This window comes from Heterocephalus glaber, unplaced genomic scaffold (assembly GCF_053883595.1).
Source record: "Heterocephalus glaber isolate CG9 unplaced genomic scaffold, H.glaber_assembly_v1.0 deba00001497, whole genome shotgun sequence".
Classification (NCBI taxonomy): Eukaryota; Metazoa; Chordata; class Mammalia; order Rodentia; family Bathyergidae; genus Heterocephalus; species Heterocephalus glaber.
In genome coordinates, this window is record NW_028258320.1 from 44,088,056 (window position 1) to 44,106,298 (window position 18,243).

Genomic DNA, 18,243 nt, shown 5'->3' on the forward strand with positions numbered 1-18,243 from the left:
CAGTTGGTAAAGTCTATGCAAATATTCAGATATTTGAAAAATTCCAAAATTTTTCAGTTAAATTCATCATTGGGATCTTGTACCATTACATGAGTATCTTGGTTCTTTTTTTTTTTTCCCCTTGCCATGCCCTCCCTTCACCCCCTCCACCCTTCCCTATTTGCAAAGACTGTTTCCATTGTTTTCCTTTTCTCATATTTTTTCTTTTCCCTTCTTTCCCTTCCTCTACCTGTCCCATTTCCCCTGCTCTTTTAGGCCTTTTCTTCCTGTTACACAGTATCAGTTATACATTTTTAAAATTACAATATCAAGATCTAGGAGACATTACCACAGATTTTACAGAATTTAAAAGGATATAGAAAGCATATTACAAAAATCTTTTTTGAAATAAATTTTGACAACTTCTAGGAAGTACCTTGGAAGACAAATTAATGAAACTAACTCTGGAGGAAATATAAAATTTCAATAGCACTTATTAAAGAAAGTATATTCCTAGCTTAAAAACCTACCTGTATAACAGCAGGCTCATATACATTTTAACTGATAAATTATATCAAACAATTAAAGCAGAAAAAAGAAGGAACACTTCTCCCCTTGTTTTAGGAACTCAGTGTTGTGCTAATCCTAAAATTGGATAAAGATAATAGAAGAAAAACGTATGAACATAGATAGAAATTTGTTTAACAAAACAAACTATTGGAAGTCAGATCTGGCAGTACGTAGAAAGTGGTTTTGTTATAGGGATGGCAGTGTTGGTTCAGCATTGGAAGTTCCACCCCCAAATGTCATCATTTTAACAGAGGAAAGGAAAAAGCCATATGATCCTGTCACTAGTTGGAGAAAAAGTATTGGACTAAATTCTACAGTTGTTCATGGTAAAAGCTATGAGGAGACTAGAAGTAGAACAGAACCTTCTCAACAGATTAAAGACATGTACTCCATACTTCTAGCGAGAATGCCTTATATGAATGGAGAAGATACAATGCTTTCTCCTTAAGGTGGGGAACAAGGGCAGATATGCTTACTCTTTATCTGTCCATTAAACTTTGAAACCTAGGTCCCTCCAAAATAGTCTAGCAATAAAATGACACAATTAGGATAGGATTGGTAAGGTAGAAGCAAAATCTTTATATGTAGATGAAATGATCATCTACAGAGAAAATACTAAGAAATCTCTAGGAGCCCCTAGAACTTGTATTTGAATTTAGCAGGATTAGAAAACACAAGGTATACATATAAATTCAGGTCTGTGTATACTTGTTATAAATGAAGAATTGGATGTTGAAATTTAAAAGTTATGTAGGAGTGCAAAGAACCTAGAAAAGTTAAAAAGAACAAAACCAGAAACAATGTTGGAAGACGTTTAGTACCTAATTTTAAGACTTCTTCTAAAGCTACAGTAATCAAGGCAGTGTTGGTGTAAGGAAAGACATACAGACCATTTGAATAAAACAGAGAATCTAGAAATAGAACCACACATATATGGTCCACTGAGTTTTGAAAGATTATTTAACATTAGCATTTTATAAAATATAAACTCAATTCAAGAGTGGAGGAAGAGATAGTGTTTTCAGCAAAAGGCACTAGAACACCTGGTATCCATATATAAAAAATTAACCTCAACCCTTTACTTCCATATATGAAAATAACTTGAAAGGATCTGTGAACCTAAATATGAAAGCCTGAAAGTATAAAACTTCAAGAAGAAATTATAAGGGAAAATGTTTATGAATTCAGGTTAGGCAAGAACTACCTAGGATACAAAAGACATGATGTATAAAAGAAAAAAATTGACAAATGAGATTCCATCAAAATGTAGAACTTTAAATGACATCATTAAAATGAAAAGTAGTCCTTAAACAGACCATATTTACAATGCATATAACCTATGAGCAGAATATATAAAGAATTCTTAGAGCTCATTAATAGACAACCCAATTAAAAAGTAGACATAAGGTGATGAATAGCCAGTATAGCACAAGGAAAGGTGCACAACTCTAAAATCAGAAAAACACTAATCAGTACAATAACAAGATTGAATTATACACTCATTAGGGAGATGAAGTTAAAAGTTTTAAAAGCCTTGTCATGACTTTTTCTTTTTGTTGGATTTTCCCCCTTTGGATTTAATTTGTCACACCCAGTGAATTCATTCTGCTGGGTTTCCTGGGGTTGTGATCCTCATTGTCTTTTCCTAGGGCATTGTCTAAAACTTTTTGGAGTGCCGGTTTGATATTCATGAAGTTCCTGAGGTGCTCTTTATCATGAAAGTATCTTACTTCTCCATCCATTTTGAAAGATAGTTTTGCAGGGTACATCAGTCTGAGTTGGAGGCTGTTTTCCTTTAGGGCTTGAAATACATCACTCCAAGCTCTTCTTGCCTTGAGGGTTTGCATTGAGAAGTCTGTTGTGATTCTGATGGTCTTTCCTTTGTATGTGATTTGTTTCTTTTCTCTCACTGCTTGTAGAATTTTGTTCTTCTGTTGGATTTCTGGAATCCTAACTATTATATGCCTATGTGTAGATTTTTTTTGATCAAGGCTGTTTGGAGTGTCCTATATGCCTCACTTATCTGTATGTCAAATTCTTTTCCCCTCCTTGGGAAGTTTTCTGCCATCACTTCTGTGAAGAGTTTTTTTATGTCATCTGCACTCTCTCCTCTTTCTTCATTGACTCCAATCAGTCTTATGTTATTCTTCTTTGCATCATCTAGCAGCTGCTGGATTGATTTCTCCTGTTCCCTTACAATTTTGAAGCAATTTTTCTTTTCCTGGTCACTAATTGCAATCTTTCCTTCTGTATCTGAAATTCTATCCTCACATTGGCTCATTTTGCTGTGCATACTTTCGATGGAGCTTTTAATCTCCTGGAAATCTGTTTGCATATGTTTCATGGATTCCATTTGTTTCTTCTGTTGGGATTCCATCAAGTTCCTCAGATCCTCTATTTTTTTTTATCTGTATCCTCTCTAGATTTATTAATCATGTCTTGCACCATGAGCACAATGTGTGCTATTATCTGAATAATTATTTCTAATTTCATTTTTCCCAGATCCTCTTTTTTTGCCAGTTCAGAGAGTCCAGGTGCTTGAGTAAGAGATTTTTCCATCTCGTTTCCCTTTGGGGTTGCTGTAGGTGATCCAGAAGTCTGTTTTTGAGGCTTGTTTATGTGTCGTCTCATTTCCACGTGGGGGGGGCTGCTTCTGGCACCTGCATGGCTCCCCTTCTCTGCCCTAGGAGCGTGGCATAGCAGTGGGGGAGCTTCCTTCCGGGTGCTGGGATCGGCTCACCTTCTCTGCCCTAGGAGCTTGGGATGGCAGCGGGGGAGCTTCCTTCTGGGTGCTGGGACCATCTCACCTTCTCTCTGCTGCATCTGTTTTGACTTCACCTTTCTCATTCTTAATTGCATGGATTTGAGCCTTTTCTTTCCTTTTTTTGATAAGATTGGCTAAAGGTTTATCGATTTTATTTATTCTTTTAAAAAACTAACTCTTTGATTCATTGATTTTTTGTATTGTTCTCTTAGTTTCTATTGCATTGATTTCTGCTTGGATCTTTATAATTTCCTTTCTGGTATGAACTTTGGGTTTGTTATGCTCTTCTTTTTCTAGGAGCTTGAAGTTCTGCATTAGGTTATTTTCCTAAGCTAATATGGGCATTCTGTTTTCCTAATATGGGCATTCACTGCTGTGAATTTCCCACATAGAACTGCTTTCATTGTGTCCCATAGATTCCTGTATGTTGTACTGGCATTATCATTTAGTTGTAGAAACTGTCTAATTTCTTCTTAATTTCCTCTGTGACCCATTGGTTGTTCAAGAGGGTGTTATTGAATTTACATGTGTAAGTTTTCCTTGTGGTAGTTTTGTGGTTTCCTATGTTATTGACCTCCAATTTTATTGCACTATGGTCTGATAATATACAGGGGATAACAGTTATTTTACATTTACTTAGACATGTCCTGTGAGCTACCATGTGGTCTATTTTGGAGAGTGACCCATGTGCAGCTGTAAAGAATGTGTATTCTGATTTTGTCGGGTGGAACACACTGTGAACATCTGTTAAGTCCGTTTGTTCAATAGCTTGATTCAGTTCTAGAAATTCGTTGTTAATTTTTTGTCTAGATGATCTGTCTATTTTGTGATAGTGGAGTTTTGAGGTCCCCCACTACAATTGTATTAGTGGTTATTTGGGTTTTTCATGTCCATTAATATTTGTTTTGTGTAGTTGAGGGCATTTGTATTTGGTGCATACATATTTAGGATTGTCATCTCTTCCTCTTGGATTGTTCCCTTCAGAGGGATGTAGTGACCATCTTTGTCTCTCTTAATTAGTTTTGGTTTGAAATCTATTTTGTCTGCAAATAAGATTGCTACGCCTGCTTTTTTCTGGGTTCCTGTCATGTGGAGAACTGTTTTCCATCCTTTTACTTTCAGTCTAAGAATTTCCTGTTGAATTAGGTGTGTTTCTTGTATACAGCATATTGCTGGATTTTGCTTCTTAATCCATTCTGTCAGTCTGTTTCTTTTGATTGGTGAATTGAAGCCATTAACATTGATAGTTATAATTGATAGATATTGACTCATCTTTATCATGATGTTTTACTGTTGTTGGCTCTTTTATTTCTTATTTTTCCCCCCTTTCCCTTTAGTGTCTTACCTTTCATGGTGCCTTCTCTCTGCTGGGCCTCATGGAGTTGTGACCTTCATTGTCTTTTTCTAGGATATTGGTTAGAATTGTTTGGAGTGCTGGTTTGGTGTTCATGAAATTTCTCAGGTGTTTTTTGTCAGGGATGTATCTAATTTCCCCATTGAGTTTTGAAAGATAATTTTACAGGATACAACATTCTAGGTTGGAAGTTATTTTCTTGTAGGGCTTGAAATACTTCACTCCAGGCTCTCCTTGATTTGAGGGTTTGTGTTGAGAAGTCTGCCGTGATTCTGATGGGCTTTCCTTTGTAGGTGATTTGTTTCTTTTCTCTATCTGCCTGTAGAATTTTGTTCTTCTGTTGGGTTTCTGGGATCTTGACTGTTATATGTCCAGGTATAGATTTTTTTTTGATCATGGCTAGTTGGAGTTTTATATGCCTCTCTTATCAGTATGTCCAATTCCCCACCTCTGTCTGCGAAGTTTTCTACTATTACTTCTGTGAACAGTTTTTTTTATGTCAATTGTATTTTCCCCTTTTTTTTGTGGGCTCCTATTAGTCTTATGTTGTTCTTCTTTGCATCATCTAGCAGCTGCTGGATTGATTTCTCATGGTCCCTTACTATTTTTAAGAAATCTCTATTTTTATGGGCCTTCACAGCAGTCCTGTCTTCTATATCTGATATTCTATTTTCAGATTCCCTTAATCTGTTATATATGCCTTCAAGGGAGTTTTTAATCTCCTGAATATCTGTTTGAATCTATTTCATGGATTCCATTTCTTTCTTATGTTGGGTGATCATGGTTTCCATATCTTATGCTTGCCATTCATGGCTTCCAGCATATTTCTGAACTCATCTATTTTTCTATGTGTTTCTGTTCTAGAGCCTCTAATTATGTCTTTCATTCTGCTCACCATCTCTGTAGTTATCTGGGGGATTATTTCTGTTTTGAATTTTTCTAGAGCCTCATTCATCTGTTTTGTTACTTACTGTGCCATCAGTTCAGGGTGTCCAGGTGGTTGATTATTGGACTTTTCCACCTCATTTCCCCCAGAATTTGCCTTTTGTGGGGTGGAAGTTGCCTTACTTAAATGTCTTCTCAGTTTTGTTTTTGGTACTGTCCTTGGTTTAGTTCTTGGGTTGATACTTTGAAGTTGCTTATTGTAAGTATCTATGTTGATGTTTTAAAAACCCTTATGGAATGATTGCTTCTCAGAGGTGTCTTCCAGATATAGCTAGTGTTTAGGTTTTGAGTCTCTAATGGCTCTGAGTCTGACTCATTTTTCTACCAGGATGGACAACTGATTAGATCAATCACAGTACCTTAGCCCAAGTGATACAATTAGCAACACAATATCATCGAGTACCTCTTAGAAAATGACAATTTGTGGTAGTTATTAATCTGTCACCTTTAACTGTGTGAATTAAATCAGAATCGAGGACCAACCCAACATATGTTTATAGTGAATAAACTCTTCAATATAGCAACTTTACCCTTCAGAATGGGGAGTTAGAAGGAGTTGGGGTGGGAGGGATAAGTAGGTAGGATAGAGGAAGCTTAGCAGTGAGGCCAGAGGACACAGGTGAGAGAAGGAAAGAGAAGAATAGTAAAATAAAGAAGAAATATGAATTAGGGCCAGAGGAGGAACACAGAGGGAGATGAAGAACAATGTGGGACAGCAAGGGAGTGAGGGAGAGGGAGAGAGGGGGAGAGAGAGAGTGAGGGTGAGGAGAAGAGAAAAGAAAGAAAAAAGAGAAAAATAAAAAATTTATTTAAAAGCGTTGAAAAAGAAGGAAAAAAATTAAAAATAAGTGATAAAAATAGTGGTAATTTAAAAAATAACAAATAAAAGATAAAAATGAAGGGACTCCTTCAGGGTATGACTCTTCTGACACAATAGACAACGTGGGCAGCAGTGTGCAGTTATAAGTCAGTGAGTCTCAGTTAGCCAGTCACAGACCCATGAGATTCAGGCAGATTTCTGGCTGCAAGTCCCAAGTTGAGCTCCCTGTCCTCCTGCAGGGTTGACCTGTGCAAGATTCTCTTGCAGGTTCCAGCTGCCTTTCCCCTGGAGATAGTCCAGTTTCTGATGGGAGGTGATGATCCCTCTAACTTACCAAGTATGGTGGTGTGGTGGGCCTTTACTGCAGAGATTCTCTTCACTTTTCCAGTGGGCTTCAGTTATCATCAGGGAGCCTGAGAGAGGCCCTCTCTCCCTTGTTCACTTTAGCTCTTGGTCACAAGTAGGTGTAGCCAGCCGGACAGAGCTGGGCTCAGTCAGTCCTGGGCGCTCTGCTCCTGGCACAGCTTTCTTAGGGTAGAGTGCAAAGGAGTTTGTAGAAGTATCAGTCCATAGTCAGCTGGCTCCAAGGCAGGTTGTCATGGCAGAGGGGCATCACAGAGGAGAAACGTCCATGTTAAACCAGGGCATGCAGAAGGCAGGAAAGAAGCAAAGTAGCTAAGCCATTTGGTATTTGATTTCCCTCTTTGTACAGTAGCTTTTAACTCTTTCTCTATTAGATTGTCTTTTATGAACATGATTAATTGGATTATTTGTATTTTTTGAACATAGGTTAATTATCTCTTATCTGAAACGTTTGGTGTCAGAAGTATTTCAGATTTTGGAATTTTTCAGATTTTGAAATATTAGTATAGACTTTATCAGCTGAGCATCCCTAATAACAAAATTTGAAATGCTGCAAAACTTCAAAATTTTTAAGCATCATATAGGTCTGTGAAGATAAACCTTTTAGAGTTTTCAATGATGCAGACAGCCTGCTGCAGCACATGTGCCATAGGCTCGCCACCACTGATAATAGGCACTCAAAAAAAGTTTTGGATTTCTGGACACTAGCATTTCAGATATTTACACTTGATCCTAGCCAAAAGGCTGAGAAGCGATTTTTTTTTTGGTACCGGGGATCAAACTCGGGACCTTGCCACTTGCAAAGCAGGCGGCAGAACCACTGAGCTAAATCCCCTGGCCCATTTCAGATTTATTTTTTTTTTTTTTGCTTCAATTCTTTCATTGGTACATTTTAGGTATACAATATGTTTACATTTATCATTGGGTGCTTGTACCTGTACATGATGTATCTTGGTTCTTATTTTTTCCACATTCCCTGTGCTCCCTTCCCCCGCTCCACCCCTCCCTATTTACAAAGACTTTGTTTCCATTTTTTCCTTTTCTCATAATTTTTCCATTTCAGATTTTTATATTAGGTTTGCCCAACCTGTACTAATATTCTGTCATTTATATGTGTTAGAGTTTCTGCTCCAAATTTGTGTCTTTTTATTTTATTTTTAAATTAATTTTATTGGTACATTTTAGGTATGCAATATAATGACATTCATCATTGGAAATTTGGACCTTTACATAATCTCTCTTGGTTCTTATTTTTTCCCCATTCCCCTGCCCTCCCTTCAACCCCTCCATCCTTCCCTATTTACAAAGACTTTGCTTTTTATTTTTTCTATGTTAAACTCTTCTTTGAGCCAAAGTCTTTATTTTTAATGTTGATGATTTTGTCCAATTTTTAAAAACAGTGCTTTTGGGACTTGTTTTCAGATTCTTCTCTATGATGAGATTGTAAGAAAAACTCTCCAGAATTTTTTTTTAAACTTTCCAAAATTTACCTTTCATATGTAACTATTTAATTAATTGGGAGTTGACTCTTAAATGTGATTTGTTATAGGGATTTCATTTTCCCTTACATTAATGTCCAGGGGTTTTATAAAGTGATCCGTCTTTTCTTCATTTATCTGCATTGCCCCTTTCCATTAATGTTTGTGTGTGTTTCTGAGTTGTATATTATTTTTCTGTTAATTTCTTTGTCCCTGTATCAATACCACATTGTACTAAAAACTAATGTTATGGCAGATTTGGATATTTTATGGGACAAATCAGCCTTACTGTCTCTTTTAAACTGTCTTATTCTTTTTTTTTTTGTATCAGGGATTGAACTTGGGACCTTGTGCTTGCAAGTGGCAGAACCACTGAGCTAAATCCCCGGCAAAACTGTCTTATTCTTGAGCCATTATTCTTTAATACAGATTTTAGAACTTTTTCCCTCCTCAAGGCTCTCAAAATTCTTGCTGGGCTTCTCATGGATATTACATGAAATTTATAAATTTGGAGGAGAATTGATATTTTTATGATTTTCTTTCTTTAAACACCTTTCTATTTATTTAGGTCTTTTTAATTTTATTGGTACATGTTTGTAGTACATGAAGTGTACATGCATCTTAGGGAATAGGTACATGTACATAACACACCTTGATTCTTTAATTCCTTCCCCTTCTCACCTCTCTCCCTCCCTCCTTCTCTAATTCCCTTTTGCCCATTATCTTTCTTCTTGTTATTATTATTTTTAGTTCATGTTTATGACATATGTTTACATTCATTATGGGTATTTGATACTTGTGAGACATCTTAAATCTTTTTACTTCTCTTCACCTCTCCCTCATTTTCCTGGACCCTTTCTCATTTGCCAAAGATCTATCTCCTTGTCTTCTATCAGTTTATTTTGTTCTTTATTTGTACTTTGCCTACTTAAATAAGAACTATTATGCTGTTATTATATGCTATTTAAGCTTGTGTGTCTGGTTTATTTCACTGAACATATTTCCAGGTGTATCCATTTTCCTCCAAATGTCTAGAATTTAGCCTTCTTTCTGGCTGAGTGATATTCCATTATGTAAAGATACCACATTTTCTTTATTCATTTATCTGTTGATGGGCATACAGGTTGCTGGGTGGCTTGAACCATCATCAGTGGTATATCCAAGACTATCCCATTGGGCAGCTTATACCACTGGTGGTAGAAATAGCATAGTCACGCATGGGACAGTCATGAATGTACCAGCAGTGGTTCAAGCCACGCAGTGGTAAGACATATGAATTATGGCCCCAATGTGATTGTGTTAACTCTTTCAGGAAGATACCTAGAAGGGTAATAGTTGGGTCAAATGGAATTTCTAGTTTTAGTTTTTTGAGGAATGTCCACACTGATTTCCATAGTGGCTATACTAGTTTATATTCTCACTAACAGTGTAGAAGAATTCCTCTTTCCCTTGTCATCTTTCCAGCACTTGTTATTATTTTATTTATTGATGATTGCCATTCTTTCTGGTGTAAGATGAAATCTTAGCATTGTTTTTACTTGCATTTCTCTAATGGCCAGAGATGATGAACATTTTTTCCTATGTTTGTTAGTAATTTTTACGTCTTCTGAGATGTGTCTATGCATTTCACTTTTGATTGGGTCTTCTAGGTTGTCTAATTTTTCAGTCCTTAATATAGTCTAGATATTAGGTCTCTATCTGAGGAATAACTGGCAAAACTTTTTTCCCATTCTGTAGGTTGTCTCCTTGCCCTGTTGTTCCCTTTGTTGTACAGCTTTTTAGTTTGATATAATCCCATTTGTTGGTTCTTGCTGTTATTTCTTGTGCAGTTGGAGTTTGGTTCAGAAAGTCCTTGTCTACACCTATTACTTCAGGTGTTTTACCTATTTTACTTTCCAGTAAGTTCATTGTTTCTGTTTTAATGTTTAAATCTTTGATTCACTTTGATTTTAGTTTAGTTCATGGTGAGAGATTTGCATCCAGCTTTAATCTTCTGCAAATAGATAGCCAGCACCACTCTTGTTGAATAGGCTTTCCTCCTGTGTATGTTCTTGGCCCCTTTCTCAAAGATCAAATAGCTGATGTCTGGGGATGTTTCATACCCCTGTGCTATTCCATTGATCCAAATGTCGGTTTTTATGCCATTACAATGCTGTTTTTAATCACTGTTGCTTTATAGTATAACTTGAAGTCAGGTATTAGGATGCCTTCTGCTTTGTTCTTGTTGCCCAGGATTGCTTTTTTTTTGGTACCGGGGATCAAACTCAAAACCTTGTGTTTGCCAGGCAGGCATGGTGCCACTGAGCTGTATCCCCAGCCCCCACCCAGGATTGCTTTTGCTATTCTGGATCTCTTCTAGTTTCATATAAATTTTAAGATTGTTTTCTCTAGTTTTGTGAGGAATGCTTTTGGTGTTTTGATTGAGATTGCATTCAATCTCTATATCACTTTGGAGAGTATGGCCATTTTGACAGTATTAATGTATGTCAGTAGGATTGTGTCATTTTATTTTTCCCATGAAAGTTTTGTAAAACTCTGGTTAGATTTATTCCCAGATACCTTATTTTGCTGTTGTTGTTGTTGTTGTTGTCATTGTATCTCTTTCAAAGTTTTAAGTTTCTAGCACTTGTTGATGGGTACAAATTTTAAAAAATCTTATAATCAACCATTTGCTGAACTCTTTATTTCTAATAATTTGATAGTAGATTTTTGATTTTTTTATTGTTGATTTTCATGACTGTGAATAATGACTTCTGCTTCTGCCTTTCCAGTACTCCTACCTTTTATTTCTCTTTATTGCCCTATTGCACTAGATGAAACCTTCAATAGAATGTTGAGTAGAGATGGGGATGGTGGCATCCTTGTCTTGTTCCTCATTTCAAAAGAATATGTTTCTGGTATTTTATCAAGAATGACATGTACTATAGGTTTTTGGTAAGTGTTCTTTATCAAGATAAGGAAATTTTTTTCTGGTTCTCTTAACAGTTGCTATCATAAATGAAGTGTTTAATTTTACCTTTTTTCTGATTGTTTTGAGCTAATCATATAGTTTTTCTGTGTATTCAGTAACATTTAATATGCTAGTGCATTAAATTATATGAATATATAATAGTTTTTCTGTTAACATTGAATAACATTTAATATGCTAATACATTGATTAACATTAAATATTTTCTAATTTTTGACACTTACATTTCTGAGACAAATCTATCTATGATTGTATTTAGTTTGCTAATATTTTGTTTTAAGATTTTCACTTTTATGTTCATGAGTTCAATTGGTCTGCAGTTTTACTGTCATATGTCATTCTTGTCTGGTTTTGCTGTTTAGTTCATATTGGCCTCACAAATTGGGGTAGCAAATTTTTTTTTTATTTTTTAAAATAGCTTATACAATATTGGCATAATCTATATTTTGAAAATTTTGTGGAGTATTTCATATAATAATTTTATGCCCAATTTTTTTGTAGTTTAGATTTTAATCATTACTTTAGTTGTTAAAATGTTTTGGGACTATTGACGTTTTCTATTTCTTTTGTTTGGTAAGTTGTATTTTCTTTCTTTTTTTAAAATAAATCTGGCTATTATATCAAAATGTTCTAAATTATTACCAAAGATCTATTTGTAATATTCTCTTGTTTTTAAGATTTTTGTTGTATCTGATTTTATTTTCTTCTCTTTATTCCTCATTTTATTTATTGCTATCTTTTTTTGATAAATCACATTGGAAGTTTTTTTATTTTGCTGAACTTGATGAAAGACCAGCTTTGGGCATTGTTCATTGTCTCTGATGATCTGTCAAACATCTTTTATAGTCTGAAGTTTTGTTAAAATTGTATTTATGTATCATAAAATGCACCCATTTAAAATGTATAATTCATCGATTGCTAGTATCTCTATAAAGTTGTGCCAAAATCACATGAAACAGATCCCTTAAACCAGTGGTGACTGGTGATGAACTTAATGGCACATGTGCTGCAGCTGTTTATCATTGAAACCTTTAAAAGTTCACCATCATTGCCTTAGGCCAATGTGTAGTCAAATCCCCTTTCCCACCCTCAGCCCAAGGCAACCACTGATCTAGTTTATATCTCTACACATTAGCCTTTCCTGAATAATTCATGTAAGTAGAATTATACAATATATATAATTCTATATCGTTGTATATATGGTTGTATATATCTGGTTTCTTTCATTTAGCATAAATTTTTGAGTTCATACATGTCCTAGCATACATGTATCAGTTGTTTTGTTCCTTTTTGTTGCTGAATACTATTTTATTGGGTGGATATATTGTATCACATTTTGTTGACACATTAATAATTGATGGCTATTTGGTTTGTCTTCACATTTGCTCTGTTATGAACAAAGCTGTTATTAATACTCTTGTTAAAATCTTTGTGTGAACCCGTTTTCATTTGTTTTGAGTAGACACCTAGACATAGAATTGCTGAGTTTTACACTTTTTTTTTTTTTTTGGTTCCCAGGATTGAACTAGGGACCTTGCGCTTGTGAGGCAGGGGCCGGAACCCCTGAGCTAAATCCCCGGCCTGAGTTTTACACAGTTTTAAAAAACCACCAGGACCAGGGATTTAGCTTAGGGGTGCCACTGCCTGCCTCGCAAGAGCAAGGTCCTGAGTTCGATATCCGGTACAAAAACAAAACAAAACTTTAAAAACCTTCTAAGTTGTTTTCAAAATGGCTGAACTTTTTTTGTTTTCATTAAGTTTATCGGTACATTTTAGGTATACAATACAGTTACATTCATCATTGGGAACTTGTACCTGTACATGATGTATCTTGGTTCTTATTTTTTTCCCCTTCCCTTGCCCTCCCTTCAACCCCTCCACCCTTCCCTATTTACAAAGACTTTGTTTCCATTTTTTCCTTTTCTCATATTTTTTCTTTTCCCTTCTTTTCTTTGGTTTTTTTTTTTTTTTTTAGTCTTTTTTTTTTGGTACCGGGGAATGAACTCGGGACCTTGCACTTGCAAAGCAGGTGCTGGAACCACTGAGCTAAATCCCCGGCCTCCCTTCTTTTCTTTCCCCTATCCCTCCCACTTCCCCTACCCCTTTAGACCTTTTCTTCCTATTTAACATTATCAATTATTCATTTTGATCCTTATTTACACTTTCAGTTTCTCACACCAGAGAAACTATTTGGTATTTACACATGTATCCTCTTTATTTCACTTAACAGTATGGCCTTGATGGCTGCACTCTTTTTAACATTATAATTAGCAATGTATGAGGTTCTAATATCTCCACATTTGTTATTGCCTGTGTTTTTTATTATAGCTCTCCTTGAGGGTATGAAGTGTTATCTTATTGTGGTTTAGGTTTGCATATCTGTAATGATTTTGTTACTGAGCATCTTTTCATATAGCTTATTAGTTTTAATATGTCTATTCAAATCTTTTGCTTTTAAGAAAGATTTTATTATTGAACTGTAATAGTTCTTTGTATTGTTGGAGTAGAAGTTTTTTCTCAAATATATATGATACAAGTGTTTTATCTTAATCTTTGGCTTATCTTTAAGTGTTCTTGTTGTATTTTTTTAGAATTGTGTTAGCTGGGCATAGTGACATGCACCTGTAGTCCCAGCTCCTCAGAGAAGCAGGAGGGTCATTTGAACCCAGGAGTTGGACCTGCCTGGGCAACATAATGAGATCTTGTTTGCAAAATAAATAAGTAAATAAATAAAATTTTTATTAAATATAGTGTAAAACTTGCCATTTTAGTTATGCACAGTTGTAGAATTCAGTACCACTAGATATCTTCATAGTGTATTATACCATCATGATTATCTACTTATTGAACTTTTCATCACACAGAAATTCTGTAATAATTAAGCAAAAACTCCTCAATCTTTCTCTCTAGCTCCTAGTAACAACTGTTCTACTTCTGTTTCCATGAATTGCCTGTTCTGGGTACTTCACTTGAAGAGAATTAAACAATACTAGATTCTTTGTATCTGGATCATTTGACTTAGCACAGTGTTTTCAAGGTTCATCCAGATTGTAGGGTGTTCCGAACATTTTTCCTTTTTGTGGTTCATTAATATTCTGTTGTATTTTATATTACTTTGCTAGGGCTGCCATAACAAAATACCATAGACTAAGTGGTAATTCTTTTTTTTTTTGGTACCGGGACCTTGCGCTTTCAAGGCAGGCAGCTTCCCCGGCCCTGTATCAGTGATTTCTTTTGAAGTGCAAATGTTTTAAATTTGATTGCACTTGTTTCATAATTTCTTTCCTTTTATGGTTCATGCTTTTGGTGTCCTATTCAATAATTCTTTTCATGAACCATGGCAACAAAGATTTTCTCATACGTTTTTAACATGGATGGGAGACCTCCCAGGTGCAGGCAGGTTGAATAGGAACTTGTAGGAGAAATGGCTTTGTGAGAACTGTCTAGGAGCAGGTGACAGGTTTGCTGTGTGGAACTTACAGAGAGAATTGAAACATTGGTACTGTCAGGAGGCTTTTGGTGGGATGTTTCCATGCTGAGAGGGCTTTGGGAAAGCCTTCTCTAAGCTTAGGCTGCAAGTTTGCTGAGGGACTACACAGTCTGGACATGTGGCTGAACATGTTTTCATGCCCATACCACTGACTGCCGCAGCTCAAAACAATAGAGAGCCCCTTTCTCCTTCAGTATCCCTTCAGTGTTCTCTATTGAGAAAGCTAAATACGCTAATGTTATTTTAAAGGGGTAATGCTCAAAGCAGTTCTTTTTACCATAAAGCATATATTGAAGGATGAATATGGGTTTAAGAGACAATAAATTCAGCTGGGTGTGGTATTGCACACCTGTTATCCCAGCACTCTGGAGGCTGAGGCAGGCTGATCATTGGTTTGAGGCCACCCTGGGCTACATGGCGAATTCAAGGCCAGCCTGAACGATATAAAGATCTGACTTCAAGGTTTTGAGAAATTGTACATTGTGCAACAGACTTCTTTTCTTACAACTATATGATTCTGAAGTCATACAGGTTTTTGTTTTTTTTTCAGTACCAGGGATTGAACCTAAGGCCTTCACACTGAGTTGCACCTCCAGCTCTTTTTATTTATTTTTTAAAATTTTGTGACAGGTTCTCATTGAGTTGGCCAAGTAGGACCTGAACTTGCGATCTCTTGCCGCAGCCACTTTGAGTGCTGGGATTCTAGGCATGCAACAGCATGCCTGGATCATATAGTGGAACTGTCGGATACAGAATTCTACCTGTGCTCCTCACTTGGTTATTCTAGCAAAGTGTATAATGCTTACAAACTGGAGTTTCATTTTCCATACAGTGAGACAAGATACAAGTGATCATTAGTGGCGTGTGCAGGACATGGGATAATGCATTGCCGTGACCTGGAAAACAGAGAGCTTACAATAAATGATGGTTACAGTAGACACTTTTGTCAACACCCTGCAATATAAAGAGCAATTTAGGAATATTTGTTTTGCCATTGGCTTACAGTGAATTAGGTTATAATACTTACCAAAGGGGATTGTAATAAAATAATTTGATATAAAAATTACTATGTGATAGCTCACTGGTTATAAATAATACAATCATGTAACTTTTCTGTGTTTCAGAAATCTTTTTCTAAGGACAAAGGAACTCAAATCAGTTGTTCATAGTGCTCCTGGTTGGAAATTATTTGGTAAAGTCCCACCCAGAGAGAACCTTCAGAAAACTTCCAGAATCATTCAGCAGGTGAGTATTAATGTGACTCTATAGTTTGTCATAGCTCTTAATCATTCTTTTCTTGATAATTAACTATATGTATTTTCATTTTTATTTTTCTAGATACAAATTTTTGGGATTATAGTTATTTAGCAGTCATCTTTATTTTTTTAAACAGGCCACAATATTTTCTGCTTATGATTTTGAAAATTCTTTAAAGCAGTGGTGGTGAACCTATGGCACATGTGCTACAGGGGGCTGTTTGTTATCATTGAAAACTCTAAAAGTTTCACCATCACTGCTTTAAAGTAATAGAACATTGATTTTCTTTCCCAGTTATTGTTTGGATAGCTTTAAAAAAAAAACTTAGCTAGTTATTCTTACCACATCCTTCCAGTTGAACTTGATAACATTTGCTAATGGCATAGATTTTATAAAGCAAAAACTGAGATTATCCAATTGAATTCCTTCCTTTGTCCCTTTTCCACTGTTCTGTTTAAACAAAGGACTTTGTAAGTGAGAAAAGTTGTCACACAGTCTGTTTATAGTAATTTACAGCCCTGTTCTTCTAATACCAACATTAATACCCATGTTCTTTTTTTTTTTTTTTTTTTTTTTTGGTACCGGGGATTGAACTTGGGTCCTTGTGCTTTGCGCTGAGCTAAATCCCCGGCCTGATACCCATGTTCTTGAGCTCTTAAGACTTTCAGACTTATTTGACTCCTAAACTTGTGCTATTCAGTACTGCATCAGTGAGACTGCAAAGCAATGAGACTGGATCAATTTGCAGTATGTATGTATGTATTTATTTATTTATTTATTGGTACCAGGGTTCGAACTCAGGACCTTCTGATTGCAGGCACGGTGCCACTGAGCTAAATTCCCAGCCCAATTTGCAGTATTTAGACATCAGAGAAATTGTTGCTTCGAAGGGAATAAAAAATTAATTTTCTGTTTTTCTTCTTTCCATAGTTTACCAAGTTTAACACAAGACAAGATCTATAAAAATAATCACATTAAGGCAATAATCATCTTCAAATTGAAAAAAATTTCTTTCTATAAGGATTTATTAGTGTTCCTCTTATTGTTCAAGAGAAAAACAGGTTTCCCAAATAGTATAGGAAAATAATTATGGGATCTTTAAAAGCATTGTAGTTAATTTTATTTATAAATAATTAAAATAATGAATAGTTTGTATAGTTGCTGGAACATAAAACTAGAGTGCTGGGTTCCCAAACTGGGTATGCAGGTACTCTGCTGTGCCACAACGAAGGCATAGGAGAACCATAGATATTTAAATTTTTGGAGGCAAACATAGTGGTATTTTACCTTTGTTGGATATGTTATAGAAAATTAACCTGAAGACAAACACAGTTTCAACATTGTTAAGTGGTATTACATATTTTTCTGTGGCATCATACCTTTGTGAATCTGTTTTTTCTGAGGTTGTTGTGATAAACACCAAATACTATACAAAATTAGTGTGGGACAGGAAATGAAGGTGAGTGATGGTATCTAACCTGTCTTTTTTTGTGGCACTGGGGGTCACACTCAGAACCTTGCACTTGCAAGACAGGCGTGGCACCACTGAGCTAAATCCCCGGCCCTGATGGTGTCTAATCTGATTTCAAGGTTTGAGAAATTGTACAGTGTACATGATGCATACATGCCAATTAATAATTTGTTTTGGTTATTTAAAAATGAAGTAAAATATTTCTTTCAACCTATGTGATTTTTTTCCTGTGTGCTTTTTTAATGCTTATTTTAGTGTTATATTAACTCTTATTAAATTGTTCACATACTACGTATTAAACAGAGTGGTCATTTATTTCTTTTGGTTTAGGGGGTGATGTAAAAAAATTACTGAGATACTAATGATGTCATTAACCAAGAAAGGTTGTGAACCTCTGCTGTTGTAACATCTTAAATTTTAACTCCTGTAACTTTTGTGTAGTTTTCCTAAAGACCAAGTTTGCCTTCTAGAGTCCAAAGAGTAGTCTTGCTATTGAAGTTTTATTACTGTGTTCCTGACTTTTTAGCAATTTGTCTTAAATGTTCATGTGAATACTTTTTTAAAAAAAATTCTTTTATTGGTACATTTTAGGTATACAATACATTTACATTTCTCATTGGGTACTTGTACCTTTATATGATGTATCTTCATGTGAATACTTTTTTATACCTATGTAAATTAACACTAACACTTTGCAATATTTTCTTACTATAGGTCTCAAATAATTTACTGATTGAATAACTATCTTTAACTGATGGTTGCTTTGGTTTTATTCTGCTATGTT

At 35.4% G+C, this 18,243-nt stretch overlaps 1 protein-coding gene across 1 annotated transcript in view; it reads left to right on the forward strand.

Annotated features, from left to right (window-relative positions):
- Tbc1d12 (TBC1 domain family member 12) overlaps positions 1-18,243 on the forward strand; it is a 117,860-nt gene that overhangs the window by 37,058 nt on the left and 62,559 nt on the right. The window contains exon 2 of the mRNA XM_004838539.4: positions 15,856-15,976. Coding sequence (XP_004838596.2) covers positions 15,856-15,976 — 121 coding nt within the window. The remainder of the gene's footprint in view (positions 1-15,855; positions 15,977-18,243) is intronic.